The 16414-nt window shown below is 41.7% G+C and overlaps 1 protein-coding gene across 1 annotated transcript in view; it reads left to right on the top strand.

Moving 5' to 3' along the window:
- Nucleotides 1-16414, top strand: part of sorcs3a (sortilin related VPS10 domain containing receptor 3a) — a gene marked incomplete at its 5' end in the record, with an annotated part of 262081 nt that overhangs the window by 183129 nt on the left and 62538 nt on the right. Inside the window, 5 exons of the mRNA XM_080521147.1 lie at nucleotides 8294-8367; nucleotides 10382-10446; nucleotides 10957-11075; nucleotides 15332-15421; nucleotides 15811-15990. Coding sequence (XP_080377273.1) covers nucleotides 8294-8367; nucleotides 10382-10446; nucleotides 10957-11075; nucleotides 15332-15421; nucleotides 15811-15990 — 528 coding nt within the window. The remainder of the gene's footprint in view (nucleotides 1-8293; nucleotides 8368-10381; nucleotides 10447-10956; nucleotides 11076-15331; nucleotides 15422-15810; nucleotides 15991-16414) is intronic.

Below are 16414 nucleotides of genomic sequence, written 5' to 3'. Positions count from 1 at the left end.
TCCATCTCGTCTTGCATGTTCAGAAGAACTATTTACTTTTGTTGGTCTTGGTCTGCACTACAACCCTATCAGAAATGTCTAATGATTATGAGTCTGCCTTCTCTGTAGATATTGGTTGAAGATTTGTCGATTGAAAAAGTTTGAAATGATGAGGAAATGGTGAAATTTGATATTTTCCTGGGGAGACGTGGTGGTGGAAGATGCTGTGGACCGAACTTCCTACTTTATTGCCCCTGACTCGCAATCCAGACGGCTCATTTGCATCGCTCTTTTCCTATATGTCCCCACACAGGAGCATCCTTACTGCTGCGTGCTTTGCAGGCTCCATAAATCGTGGGGTATAAAACCCATCCTCACCCTCGGCCCCATACGGGACGCGCCAACAGAAGCCACTTGATTTAAAGCACTGTACACAGATGCATCAAGAATTTATAGGAGACTTAATTAGGAGTTATAAAAGTGACTTATAGTAATTGTGTGGGACACGGGGGCCTGTAATGCAGCGGTTATCATTTCCATAATCCCAAAGTCTTGATCCTTTTCTATGAACTTTTATGTGTTTGCGCTTTGATGGTGATGCAGAACGTTTTTTTCACAGTGATTGTAGCTGCAGTGCTGCAGGAGGAGCTGTGCAAACAGTGTTTACTGTGCTCTCTTAGATTCCCTCACCCCAAAAAAACCACAATTCATCAGAAGCAGTCTGTTCACAACAATGCTGCACAAAAAGCAAAACCAGAGCTCATATATCGCACATCTGCCAACACTGCCTGGGTAGCTGCTTTCATTTAGTATTTCATTTTGTATTCTTTGACCAGATTAGCCTTCAGAAGTCCTTTTGACATATTATCCTTTACACAAACAATAATAATATAATAATAATAATAATAATAATAATAATAATTACAATAATAATAATAATAATAATTAATATTGTTATTATTATTGTTGTTGTTGTTTGTAGTAGTGATATTAGTAATTTAAGTAATATTAGTAATTTAATTAAAACAATAATTTGTATTATTATTATTGGGGCATTTTATTAACTACTACATTTTTATTTTATTGCCACTTCACCTCAACAGTCACATTTTTTTCTGTTCAGTATTTTAATTTCATTATTTTAAATATTTTGTTCATGTATACAGACACACATGCATACATTATTAAAGTGGCCTTTCATGAACAAACTTGATCAGCAATAAAAACACAATAAAATTGAAAAGGAAAAATGTAAGAAATTATTGTTTAAAAATGCAAAAATGTTTAAACTAAATAAAAAGAACATTAACCAAGGTTAAAGTAAATGTAATACAATGGTATATTTTCAATTGCAGCAACAAACCCAACAACAACTGAATATCTTCAGGATTATCAGAAAAAAAAACCTCAGAGATCCAGCCGATTTGAACGTTTCTTCAAAGTAGTTGTCAGATAAAAACACGCTCACCTACTGTTGGTACTGGATTCTAATCTTCTGGGAAAATGGTGATTTTTCATCCATTTGTGTCATCTTCATATTTATAATAACACATTCAGTTGTTGTCCAGAATCTGAGGCAGTAGAAGCATGTTGACGTTAGCGGGGGAAGTGGTCCCAGGATGGAGCCTTGTGGAACTCCACATATAATGTTCTTCAGACTTTAACTTACCTTCTGAAATCATTCAGTTTAGTTCTGCCTTTTATGGAGTTATATTAGGGTTTTAATGTCATTATTTATTTTAATATGTGTTTATTTGTTTAGTTATTTGTTTGTTTGTTTATAGTCCATCATTACAGTTATTATATGTAATATAGTTTTAGTGTTGTTGTGTTTTGGAGTAAATAGTTAATTTACTGTTTCCCTATAATCGGTTTCTCTTTCTATTATTTAAATAATGCTTCGAGGCAAACATTTCCCTCTAAAGAAAACATGATTAGAAAACAGGTGGGAAAAATACATTGACTCCACTAGTCAGACATAAGACTCAGTGTTCAATCTGTTGCTATCCGATCGGAGAGCTAAAGGGCAGCAATCTTGCACGTTTGTATCTGCACTCGCTTCTCAACCTCAAGCAAAGCCTGTAATGTCTTATTTAGCAGAGGGGTGCAACATCTGCTAATGGCTGGAAATCAGGGCTGCAGCTGGGGTCAGAAAACAGTCAGAGCGAGCCTCCTGTCGCTAATTGGTCGGTCGAACACATTCTATCCTACAATCCCAGTCGTATTGTTCCACTTTGTGTCACTGCAGGCTCAAACAGCGGGCCCATGGAATCCATGACTATGATCTCTGCCGTTTTCTTCGCGACAGCCCTGCAGCTCACTGCTAGTTCATGCTAGTTTGCATCTGTATGTCTGCTTTTGTGTGTGCCATTATTACTGCAGTGGAGACCCCCCCAAAAAATCAGTTAAACACAAATAATGCAAAATCTTTATTGTAGGTTAAACTGAGGTTAGTTGAGGTAGCTCAATTTAAAGTAAGGCCTCATTTATGCAACATCGTTTCTGCTTTTTAGCTTCCGAAAATGTTTGCGTTATTATCCACCTACTCGTGTACGTTTCAACTATTTACTACGACCATGGTGCGATTATGCAGCAAGGTTTTAGAAAAGAGGACACCTGAGAGCACATTGGTCATTGGGGGAGACACATTGTAGGAAATGTATTAAGTATTTTATGTAAAGACTTTTGTTTGGATTGGAGTTCAGTTAAGATCAAGCAAGTATTTATGGTTGAGTTTAGAGTTGGAATCACTAAACTGTTGTGTGTGTGTGCGAGTGCGAGTGCGTGTGCGTGTGCGTGTGCGTGTGCGTGTGTGTGTGTGTGTGTGTGTGTGTGTGTGTGTGTGTGTGTGTGTGTGTGTGTGTGTGGTGTGTGTGAGAGAGAGATCGCCATGTCCTCCTGTCTGCGGGGCACTTGTCTGCAGCAGCACCACGTATTTCTAGAGAGCCACCGTCGAGCAGTCATTCATCTTTAATTCTGATTCATATTTCATCTCGAACAGAAGTGCACTCACAACAGGCTTTAAATAATCGGATAGCAACAGCAAATGCAATAATCTCAAACAACCCTACACCCCAACATTCCACGCACACCTCAGGAAAACTCTTCAAAACTTCAAAACAAACTGTCTTGGAAAACTAGTTTGAGGAAATTCCCCAAAAAGTTTAAATGAATTAATTTGTCATTCAGGTCCCATCTATGTTTCATTCACCTCCATTTCTTGCCTCCAATTGTTTCCTGTGAAGCACAACTTAAGTCTGTAAGACGGAAACAAAATCTAGGCAAACAAACAAAAATGTATCCAACTTCCTGTAGCATACCTGAAAAAACTAAAAGTAATACATTGGCTCCCCGTTCGCTTCAGGATCGATTTTAAGGTTCTTTTACTAGTTTTTAAGTGTCTTAATGGTTTTGCACCCTCTTATTTATCCGAACTACTTTTATCATATCAACCCTCGCGGGCCCTGAGGTCCTCCGGCACCGGCCTTTTAATTGTCCCTCAAACGAGGACCAAGACTCACGGGGAGGCTGCGTTCAGCTCCTATGGCCCCCGTTTGTGGAACAGCCTGCCGGGGAACCTCAGGGCTGCAGAGTCCATTGAGGTTTTTAAAAAAGGGTTAAAAACTCACCTTTTTAATCAGGCTTTTAACTGATTTTATACATGTATGTGTGTATATAGTTATGTATTTGATCAATGTATTTATCTACTTCTATTTATTTATTTCAGATAATTATCAAATTTTCTTTTTTATCTCCAGTGGTTCCTCTAGGGGGCGCTACACTGGTGGTGGCCGGTTTTTGCCGCTGGTGGAGCAGTCCCATGGGTTTCCCTGCCCGGGCACCTGGCAGGTCCCCCGCGTATGCGGTGGGATTGGCTTGTCTGCCCGGTTGGGGGGGGGATCTGTGGGGCGGCGCCCCCTGTGGTCGGAAGTTGTGCCGCCCCCAGTGTGGACGGCCCAAATATGTCCCTTTCCTCACCTTAGTCCTCAGTGTCCTGCCATGTCTCCATATCACTCGGCATGTCTTCACCTATGATGTGTGTCTGCATGTGTGCGTGTGTGTTCACCTGCTTTTTATTCATCTATTTTATCTTTGCACTGTTTTTAATTTTTGTGGAAGCACTTTGTGTTGCTTAATGTATAAAAAGTGCTATAGAAATAAAGATTATTATTATTATATTATTATTATTATTGTCTGTCAGCTGCGATATGTGCTTAAACCTGAACGGTAAACCTTAATATGATGAGTATCATAATAAATGATAAGTCCTTAAAATGTGATCTGAACCAAAGCAGGATGGTGACTGGTTGTTTAAACAGTGTTTGGAAGCTTGTCTTTGTCAGTTAACATGAATTCTTCCTCAGGCGAGGACATTTACTCATACTGCAGAGTATGCAGTATGAGTAAATGTCTGTGTTGAACATTAGTAAAAGTAAAAATTAAATAACTTTTGGTTATGGAAGAGAGGGTTTTGTAAAGACATAAAAGGAGATAACTTTCCTTTCAAACTCCTTTCAATATTTTTGAGAATATATCCTGCTCACTTTTGTCAGAGGTAGTTTAACCTTTGATATTCTAAAGCATTTTAAAAATGTTGACTGTTGAAGCAATGGCTCCGGATCCAAATGTTAGTTTCCTTCACACCATCGTTTTATTTAAAATCTTTCTTCACATATGGTAATTGTGTGCTGTATGGTGAAACACAGGTATGACTGAATACTTTATTCAATATGTGAATTTCATTACGCTGAGGACAACAGAGGACAAAATCATCGGTGTGTTTTGTGAGTAAAGGGATCAAGATATCAATTCTATTTCATATTTGTAAGTAAACACAGTTGAGTTAGTCTTTTTTTCAAAATGCTGACATTACTGAAGTGTTTTAGTAAAATGCAAGTGATTGAGCATGTATGGTAATAGTTTTACCCTTACATCTCCATTTGATGGTCATTTTGTAGTGACGGTGGTTCAGAAGCCAGGCCAACTGAAAACTAGTTTAAGAGTCTGTATCCTCCTATAGTTGCCCGTCAGTGTCAATGTCTCTAAGGGAAGGTGGAGCTCAGCCATCCTGAACACCGGCTGCAGGAGAAGAACATCGTGAAGCAGTTGACTGGCAGGATACTCATCGTAAAAACGATGAAAATGAGTCAGCAGGCGATGAACTCGGCAGGTTTGCTCCTCACCTAACGGGAGGCGATCATACGAGGGGTCAGCACTCACCTCTTGGCCATGTACATGCAGAATGGTCACTGTCACAACCCCATCTTTGCTCAGTTGATCATTTGATTTCAGTCTCACGAAGGTGAAGTCAACAGCAAATGTGACGACTGTGGTGTTATTAGTGTGGATGGGTGAACAGCGGGAGCAGAGGAGGGGGCCGAGTACCCATCCCTGCGGTGTGCCTGTGTTCAGTGTGGATGATGTGTGATGTCCTTTTCTGACCCCTCTGCAGTCTGTGGCTCATGAAGTCCTGGATGCAGCCACACAGTGACTCCCAATCCCAACGTCTTTCAATGTGAGGCACAGCAGGAAAAATCCACAAATCATCTGAAAATGACTAATGGTGTTAAACAAAGCATGTGCAGGGGGATAGTGTGAGTGCCTGCTTTTACTTTCTTAACTACATGTATTATTTGGACTGCACGTACTATTCATTGAGAAAAAAAAAAGGTGATTTATTTGTTATTTTTCGCCACATGACCTTTCAGTTTTATACTTGAACAAAGCATATTTCAGCATATTCTACATTTTTGGGGATGATTTATCAAAATGCACTTTTAGGGTTTTCTTTGAGAACAAAGGTTGTGAAAAAACACGTTTTTTTTTTTTTTTTTCATTGTTCCTCTGGTCTCGGTGTCCCTCAGCACAAATTTATCCGGGACAATTAAAGCTATATTTCACTGCACCTGCAGCCGATATTCATGCGCTACTTGCAAAAAAAGCAAAGCCCTCTGAATATTCTCCAAATACACCAGTTAAAACAACACACTCTTTGCCGTTCCTCCATTACCGTTGGAGCTTCATCCAATGGTCGGCTTCCTGGCAGTTTGCTGGCCGTGTCGGTGATTTATTGAAGTGAGAGGGAAACTATGAAGCTTACTTTGTGACAGCTGCGCAGCTTTAAAATTTAAGATGTCATTGAGCTGATGAATTGGGAGGGGAGAGGCTGAGCCTGCCCGCTGGCGTCATATGTCACTGTCCAGAGTGATGAGGGACCCTGCCTGTTGCCATGTTACACCCGCCCGAAGGCTCCATTGGGGAATCTTTCCTCACCGAGGTTAGGAAAGTCAGAAATCACATTTTGTGTTGAGTGGATGCCTGTGGGTACTGGATATTACACTCTGTGCAACTTCATAAAGATTTAGACAAATGTTAGCTTCCAGCTAATGCTAAGCCTGAGCCTTTAACTACACAGGGGACACGAAGACGGATGCTTTGGTCTCCTGTCTTTGCTCATAAATGTCACGCAACGCAGTCACGTGGAATTCAACTGCAGATCAAATGATGGACTAAATCTATGATGGTATTTGACACCCGTATGCAATGTCAAAGAATCACGCTAGCTTTAAGAGGAAGAGAGAGGTTGATCTGTGTTATAGAGCTGCTGCTGCACCCACGTGTACATTAAAGTAGTATTTAGAGGTAAAAATAAAAAATCCACCTGCTGACATAGTTTCCTTCGCCGTGCTGACAAATAAATCTGCAGCTTGTGACAAATGTGCATCCTTTTATCAGAGTGTCAGATTTGCTGTGATAAAAGGCAACAAGTAGGAGCATTAGCATAGCGCCAGACCGGGGCCGCCGAGAAAATAACAATGCAAAGGCAGACACGGCGAGAACAAAGAGAGCTGCTTGTGCAACATCAATCAGTACAGTACTGCACGCTGAAACGCACTGGGGTTATTAATTGTTTGCCCACGCAACAGAAAATGTAATTAGTACATTAAAATTGGGCCACTGGTTCCGTGCTGCACACCTACATGTTGACTGAGCTATATATCATTCAGCGCATTTGTGGAGGTTCATTTTGCAGAATCAGTTATTCTGGATCCAAAATTTGTTTTAAACACGACAGCAGGCTCGGATCTACTGATTCATCCATCTTCTGTACCTGCATTATCCGAGTTAAGGTCACAGAAGCAGGAAACAATGCTGTTCCAGCTGACTCTGAGCCAAACGAAGGTTTAGTTCCAGACTGGACGAAGATGCAAAGAAAAATCCAGAATATACTCTCTACTCATTTTATGAATGCATCCACAAACTATTCAACTTAGGACAGGGGTGTCAAATATAAGGCCTGTGGGACAAAACCAGCCTGCAAGAGGCTCCTATCCGGCCGCCAAACCACCAAGCAGTAGTACAAATTTCAGAGAAAACATTGATCATTGTAACAAATTCCTTAGGAATAGTGGACACAACACTACACTGAGACCTGAGCTGAGATATCAGTGATGTTGCAGTGAGAGCTGTCAATCTAGCATTAGTCACAAAGCCATGCTATCGGGAATTTTGTGAAAACATATACCACATATATACCACAGCTATATGAGTAGAAATTCTTTTTTTTTTTTTCCTTTCACCATATTTTTCTCCAGGAGTTTTCAATAAAATTGCCTTGATGTTGAGTCATTTTCAGCAGTTATTGTTTGGTTTGGTGAAAGTTTTCACAACATACACTTTGAAGTTTCTATTTTAGCAGTCCAACTCAGTCAAGATGAAATTAGGCTGTATGTGGCCCCTGAAATAAAATGTGTTCAACACCCCTGATTAAGGGCCCTCAGTGCTAAAATCCTTATTTCATGTTCGTGCACATAGATTTCAGTGTGCTTGGCGGTTTTTATCACCTTAGAATGCACAAGGACAACATGCAAACTCAACTCCAAATCTTCCTGACCCAGACACTGTCTCCTTTCAGTGAGGCAACAATGCTCCCCACTATACCATCATGTAACCTGTAATCCAATGGTCCAGTCAAAATCCTTTGCTGATCAAGCTTAAAGTGGCCTTGTCATTATCTTCTCTTTCAGATTTAATGCATTATTCCCATAAAGAGCTTTCTCGGAATCTATAGCTTTCATTTGGAGTGGGAATGGGGCTTCGAGAGTCCTCTCTCTGCGATAATATGTTAGCTCCAGCAGCAAGACGCTAATGATGATAGCATCTCAGCACCACGTCAGCCCATCTCGCCCCTGGGCCAACCTCCGACCTGGAATTAACCGGCCTCGTCCCAATCTTTGAATCAGCGCTGATTAATAATATGGGATATACATTCGTCTTGCTAACACGCTGCGTTTCTCTCCTCTGATATGTGCAGCTGTACAGCTCAGTGGACTTTGGGAGGAAATGGCAGCTCATCCACGAACGTGTCACGCCGAACCGATTTTACTGGTGAGTCATCATGTCACCACTTTCTTTTTTTTTGTCCCCTCTTCCTCCTGCAAAGTTTTGTTTGCTCAGGAATGCAAAAAGTGTCGCTGGTGTACGGAGCAAGTGAGAAAGTGATATTGATGGCCTGGAACAAGGTGTGTGTGTGTGTGCGTGTGTGTGTGTGTGTGTGTGTGTGTGTGTGTGTGTGTGTGTGTGTGTGTGTGTGTGTGTGTGTGTGTGTGTGTGTGTGTGTGTGTGTGTGTGTGTGTGTGTGTGTGTGTGTGTGTGTGTGTGTTGAGTGACTGGTAATGCTACAGCTAAAATCCTGCACATTTTCCACTGCATGATAACAATCAAAGCAGAGATTAATCTCCTCTTTCAGAAGCCTCTTTGCATTCAGTGGGCCCTTCATCCCTCGCCCTGCTCACATGGCACATAAATACCAAATTATTATTTTTACATCAGCAGCAGCAGAGGGAGAACGAAGAGGGGGGTGTTGGATTTGAGCAGATACATATATGCAGATTTGTGAGCTATGACTAATAATGGATCCGGGACTCTGCTGTCGCTTCTCATTCCGTCACATCTGCAGCTCCCCCTGCAGTCTACCTACTATGTCTGGAATTGCACACTCATCACAAAGGCCGGATCTATTCCAGCTCGCCGCTCCTCTCCCATCTTCCTTTTTGAGGTGACTGGGGTGTGCCTGGGCTTTGCCTTTGGCTGGATCAACCCCCGCTTGCATAAATCTGGAGCTCCCTCCATGCCATTGTGGTTTAACCCCAAATAACGGTCGCCATCCATTGTTGGCTACGCTCTTCTGACTTCAACCCCTCTCCTTCCCCTTCAAGGGCATCTGAACACTGGATTTGCCTGTAGCAATGGCTAGGCAGGACTCCAGTTGGCTGCAGTTAGACAATAGCTTCATCAGCCTCCAAGGGATATGAAATACCATCACAATGAGAGAGCTGTGCTCGTCCAGACTAATCCACAAGTAGAGAAAGAGACAAGAAAGCAAGATTACAATCAGAGATACCCTCAGTCGGAATGTTAAACCCTTTTTATATGTTGAATGGTGACAGAATGATACAGGTATGAATCTGTATTCACATTGGAAACTGTATAGTCCTCATTGAATTAAATATTGTTCAGCTTCTGCTCTCTTCATGTTCACACAAGTCGTTTAGCATTGATGTAAAGAGATAGTAGACAGTCAGAGTAATGTGGCTTCATATCAATGATGTTGGCTGGTTTTTTTTTACCAGTGAAAGTCGATACTTTGATGCATTTCTATGTAGTTTGATACATTTCTTCAGTTGTCCCAGGTGGGAGGGAGAGTCATAAAGAGTCATGTGTCGGTAGAATTTTGTTTAAGTGGTTAATATTGTCAGGAACTGGTGACCAATCCACAGTGTAACCTGCACTCACCCATAGCTAGGTAGGTTGGCTCCAGCACCCTACATCCCTGAAGCAGCATAGACTCATCATTGAGTGTAATTGGTATGTTATCTATGAGCATGTGTGGGTTTTTTTTCCCCCCTACAGTTTGATTTCCGTGAGCAAACAATAATTGCATGTTCGATTTTTGTTGATTTTACACTGCACATAGGTGTAATCACCTAAACTCTGTTCAGGGATCAACTTCACTTTACCAGAAGTCAAAAGTATCTAAAAATATTGAGTTTTCTTTCGTCCACAGTACAAACAACAATTTATTGTAAAGTTTTATTGATAAATGCCACCAACAGGTTCTTTCCCATCCTCTATCATCCTTATATCCTGTTCAGAGTTGCAAGGCATTGGTGCCAATCCCAGCTAACTATGGACCTGGACAGTTCGCCAGTCCATCACAGGGTGCCCCATCATATAATTGTTAAAAGTTAGAAATGAGCTGGTATGGAAGATAGATTGATGAATGGAAAGGTTAAAACACAGAATGAAAACAGCAAAGTGAGTTTCTCTTCATTTAAAGTGGTATGTGAATCTGATGGATGACATGAATATGTGCCACTAATGTTCTCTTCTTCGCTTCCAGGTCTGTCGTGGGCCTGGACAAGGAGCCGGACCTGGTCCACATGGAGGCTCACACTCAGGATGGAAGTAGGTGTCTCCATCACACAAACTGGTGCAATATAGATGTTCCCATAAGGGAGAAATGAGTACTGGAAAGCCTCCATTGGGAAATGGTATCAACTCGCCCGGCCACCAATAACCCAGCATAAGACTCTTGATGAATGTGGCCTTTGTTCACTTCCCCTTCTCGAGCTGAATGTCAGCTCCATAACTCTGAATGGCAGCACCTTCAAGGTCTCCTATAGGTGACATGCTGTTCATATCAGCCTCTGATTTCAGAGTAGCATCACTCTGACATGTGGACGTTGCCGTTTCTTCTCGTATTACCGCAGCGTGATTGACGGGCAAGCGTGTTTGTTTGTAGTTACCCTGACGGAGAAAATGTCAAAGCCATGGAGGCGTGTGGAGTAAAACCCCACGCTGCTCCAGTCGGACGTAAAAGTATCTTTTCATCTAAGAAAAGGTTTTCATTAAAACATGTCTTCATTTCACCACGGACGCTGTTAAAACCTGTCGTGTTTCCTGCTTGTCTTCCAGATGTTCAGTATGTCACCTGCAGAGCTCAGACGTGCACAGAAGCTAACAGGAACTACCCGTTCCCTGGATACATCGACATCAGCTCTCTGGTGGTCCAAGATGACTACATATTCATCCAGGTGGGTCCCTGCGCACTCAGTCCCCTCTTCTTGATCCGCGTGAGAGGGATTATGCAAATAGAAAACTGTGTAAATGCGTCTTATATTGGAGAGCCTCCATAAGTCGTTTATGCATTTTCGAAGAAAAGTGGATGTGGAATTTATCTGCTATTATGTTAATTTTGACGACTTGCATTGTTGCATCTTAATTAAGCTAAGCTGCGCTAAGCTACTTTCGGGGCAAACAGACGTCACAAACTTGCATGTGAACGCCAACTTCAAGAAGATTTGGCTGAACAAGCAGGCGAACAGGATGAAGGGGAGACAGCAGTGTCCACTGAATACCTGAAGACTGTCAGATCCCTCAGCTTCACACTTCAGGCAGCAGTGGTCACCATCCGGGGCTTCTGCATCCTCTTCGGATGGGTGCCAGAGGTCACAGGGGTCTGGAGGCTGTCATCTCTGACTTGATCAAAATAAGGCCCTATTTACACAACAACATTTTAAAGTGAACTTTAGTTGTGTTTTGGGTGTCCGTTTTTCACAACAACGTTTCTCTAAGACACTGAAAAGGCAACAGGACTTCCAAGATGGAACTTTTTTGGAAAATGTTTCAATTCTACCTCAATAGAAACAGCGGAAAGCACGACTTTTCTGAAATGCTGCTACTGCACATGTGCACTTTGGCTGTTCTTCTAGTCGGTGGATAATAATAACTTTTGACTCCAGAGTGTCATGACACCCAGTCCATATTCTTCTGGGACTTCGTAGTTTTATAGTTGAGTCACCGTAATAACAATCTAACGTGCTTGTCTGCCCATACGACTGTCTGTGTATGCCCATTGTTAATATGCATAGTGTGTTGGTCTCTGCATTGATGTGTGTGTGGTTTCATTACAAAAACAAACATCTACATAACTGCATTGTTTTCAGTGTTTCTCCTGTTTAAATGTAAACTGACATCGTTTTCGAAAAATATTGCAATAGTGTAAATCCAAAACTATTCTGAAACCAAAATGCAGCCTTATACCTTTGTAGATGTCGCTTGGTTAGAAATCAGACGAAGAGTCCACAGCCCTTCTAAAAATGCAGCCATATCTTCTCATAGCTTTTTTGATAAAATGTTCAATTAACAGTTTTTAATTGCCAAACTGCCATTGTCAAACTGTAGTTTTTGAAAATATGTGATGCTCTAGTTTACTACACCAAAGATTTCCATTGTTCAGTTGACATCAGTAGATCACAAGGTTGATGCCCTTTATACAAGTAAGGTCTTCAAGTGGCCTTTTTTTTTACCCCTTGAAATCACAAGAATACAGTGAATCCTAACTGTTGGACACAGCCAATCTCACCAACATACATAGCAGGAGACTTCAAAATGAAGGTGTTGAGCAGTTTTAGAGGTTTGCTTTCGATTCTCGAAAAGGACTTGGTCCTGCTTTTCCATAAGGAAATCTATTTTTAACAAGTTCAGACTTGGATGTTTTTTCTTAAACTGGATTTAATGTATAAGTGGCTTGAAAGAGGCAAAAATTTAGAAATCTCCTTACTTTAACCCCAGCTGAACATTTGTGCTTTGTTTCTGTGTGAAGGCAGACGCACTTTAATATTCATGCTGGCCACTGCCTGGTGTGTCATATTAATCATGATTTGTGCGACAGAAAAATCTGAAATGTTAATGTCCTGAATCCCAAGTAACACAGATGCAATTTATGGGTTGTATTTTAATTTCCTCCACAGCGTGAATATTATTTACTTTGACATTGTGCAAATGAGGTTTCGTGCATTTAAAAGTCAATAGAAAAAGTCCGGATAATTACACACCGAGTCCACAACAACACCAATTTCATTCAAATGTACCTCCACAGGTGCCTGATGTGTGTGAAAGGTGTTTTCCAGCTGCTGTGAATGAGAGTTTGAAGTGGATCTTCTGGTGAAGGTCCCTGTGAGGCCAACGCATGTAAAAATAAACCTCCTCCAACAAAATGAAGACCAACTTTTAGAATAATGTGATATTATGGATCATTTTTATACCATAGAATTCAGTCATGGAGTCAAAACAAATGCACCATTTTGTCTTTTATCGAAACTTTCTTCACTTTAATTTGCTGAGCAGCAAGTATCTGTTGTTGATAAGGTTTTGGGTTTGCAAGAGGGTTACACGGCCATGTCAGAAATGAAGCTGTTCTAGAAAGATCCTTCATTCCTGTTTGACCTCTCTGACGCCTTTTGGGTAAAACAAGAGGTGCTGGTCCTGAACCTCCCCTCCAACTCCAGCTCCTCCATGTTCTAACGTGTGTGCGTCACAGACGAGGGAACCTGCAAGAGAAAGTGGGGAGAGTGAGGGGGGGAAAAAAAAAAATCAATCATACCAATTCCTCTTAAAGTTCAAACTGCCTCTGGTTACCATCGATCTCCTGCTCCTTCACTCGATTGCACGTGGGACTGTTTCTGCGGCGTTCATTGCAATGCTGCTATATTTCCTCTTCCAGCTTGTTTTCTCTCTTCGAGCACTTATAAGATCAGTGAGATCTGTCATACAGCATTAAGGCTGATACCGCCTCTCTCTTCAGCGGGGAGCTCCGAGTCTGGATCAGAAGGTTTTACTCTAATGAATCTCATGTCTTTATCGATAGGAAGCAGAAACGGGCTCCATAGCCGCAGCTCTGCTCCTTTCTGTGTGCAGAGTGTTTGTCTTTTGTGGCCTCGAGGCTAATGACAATTCCTCTCCACCTTCCAGCCCTGTGTTTTCTCACTGCATAAGCTAACAGCTAACAGCTTGGAGTGTTTGCAAAGGGTCTGCACCATTAAAAAAGGATTGTTTTTCTCCCCCCACCTTCCTCTGAGCACCAGATGAAGCTCGGTTAGCCAACTGAAAGATTCCTCCTGACAAAGAATAATGAGGCTATCGATTGCCCAACGAGATATTTACCAAAGTCCTCTTTGAAACCGCCAAGTGCATTGACACCGAGTGCAGCAGGATCCTTAGATTGCAAGCCAGGAGATTGCTAAGTGAACCCTTTTCCACCGCTTTTACCGACGAGAGAGAATATGATCAGGCATCAATGAGGAGGTTTCACATGAGTCAAGATGTCCTCTGCAGCAGCAGAGCGCCATTACAGTTGGAAATACATGAACATTAAAGAGTCACACTCACTGTGAATATGAATAAACAATAAATGAATCAGAATCTATTAAGCTGCCTCCTTCTACAGGGTCACTATTGCAAATCATTGGAACATGAATCCTGGGTCCATCACGTTCCAGGTTGAAATGCAACCAAAAGCACCGTCAGGTGCTGGTAGAGTTAAAAAAAACAAAAAAAAACAAAGACAACAATAAAGCAAACAAGTGGAAGATTTCCAATGAAAGGTTTGTGTGCCATCTGATGTGTTTATATGGTCAACAAAGAGATTTAACTAGGCACAAACATTGGTGCAAAGTCTCAGTTTGCAGGTTTCAGAGAGTAATGATCCTCCAAGACTGGATGCGCAAACCTTCAACAAATAATGAGACATCATGTGGTGTTTTCTGCTATCTCCCAGAGGGAGACCAAGGGGGTAGTCCAGAAAGGAGGTTCAACAGACTCTGATTCTCACCTTGAACTCTGAGTTGTCTTACTCTGAGTTTCTGTTTCCACAAGAGCTGATTGAACTCCATGTGAACCTTGAGTTACATGTTTGTGCACAACCACGATAAAACACCATCATCAATGGAGCTCCGATACCACAGGTCACTATGGCAACAGAACGAAACCCAAGTTATTTTGCCATAGAGGGACCAGTGCTGCTGCAGCAGAGGAGAAAGAGACGGCATGAGAGAAAGCTGCTGCCCGAGTCAACGCACAAGTTTGAATGCGCTAATCCATTGACTGAACATTTAACTGTAGCCTAAAGACCGCAGCATGCAAGTAGAAATAATAAACGGATGTAAGAACTGAATTGCATTGAGGTGCAATACGACAAGAAAAAGACAACTTGGGAGCAGCTGAACATTTAATACAAAAAAAACCCAACATGATTCAGGATAGAAAGGCATATATGTTATGATTGCACCTCACATTGGCTTCAATTTTAGTATTTAAATTGAACGAGGCTATTAAATGAAAGAAAATATATATTCATTAGCTACTTCAAGTAGTAATTTAAACCCCTAATGTTGTCTGAACCCGTCGTCTCTGTTGATATCCCACTCCACCGTAATGCTGCCTTAAACGAAAGTCATAACTGTAATCCATTGAAGGAGTTTGAAGAGTTGGTGTACTGTGTGCGTTTCAGGTTCCCACATCAGGACGTGCCACCTACTACGTGTCGTACAAGCGAGAATCGTTCATACAGATCAAACTACCGAAGTACTCCCTGCCCAAGGTAAGCTGCGGAACCTTTTTCCTTAATGATTATGACTTTCAAATCTCACATTGTGGAGCTAATTAAGACACTCCACACTCCTGAAGGACTCACAGATGCATATTAGTTCAAAAGAGTTTTGAACGAATCCACGAGTTTTGAAGTTTTCTCCGTGAAACAAAGAGCAGTTAAAAGTGTCTTTTTTTTACAGTCCTACTTTTCTGAGTCGCCCCATTTTCAGAGTCGGCCCCCCGAGAGCGCGAGCGTTTCAGTGTATCATCAGCCATTTATATTCACACCACAGCATTGATCTCATGACCGGCCCCCGCAGGGTCAGCATGTTCTAATCCGTCACCCCTCTACCTCCAGTCATAACTCCTCTTAATCTCTCCCCTCCCGCTCCCTGATAGGATTTACACATTGTCAGCACCGATGAGAAGCAGGTATTCGCCGCGGTGCAGGAGTGGAACCAGAACGACACCTATAACCTCTACCTGTCCGACACCAGAGGCATCTACTTCACCTTGGCCATGGAGAATGTCAAGACCACCAGGGGCATCGCGGGGAACCAGATGCTGGATCTGTACGAGGTGGGAAATGAAGGAAAGCACGTTGAGCAAATTTGTCTCGCAGCAGCAGAACAATTGGACGGCTGTCCATCATTTGGGGTTGAGAAGTGATCTGCTGTCATCAGTCTGTCGATCAAAGTGACAGAAAACAAGAAAGTGAAGCGTATTGGGTGTCTGTTTATACGACAACGGCACTCAGATTCACTGACAATGCAACTTTTCAAAACACAGCTTTTTTTTTTTTTAAATGCTCCATAAAGTATTGTGTGAGTGAAAAGGTTTGCAACTTCTAGAAGCTATGTCAACAGTTATGAATCTTTCTTTCGCATGCATGTTTTTTTCTCATATGATGGTGATTTGTCTAACTGACCTATTTCACTTCCAAAACAAACTTGACGTTTCGCACTAATCTTATTCGACACCAGAAATACAAAAAGGACCAAAA

This window comes from Blennius ocellaris (assembly GCF_963422515.1).
Source record: "Blennius ocellaris genome assembly, chromosome: 3".
NCBI classification, from domain to species: Eukaryota; Metazoa; Chordata; class Actinopteri; order Blenniiformes; family Blenniidae; genus Blennius; species Blennius ocellaris.
Note: the sequence above shows the minus strand (reverse complement) of the source record. Positions and strands in the feature narration are given on the sequence as shown.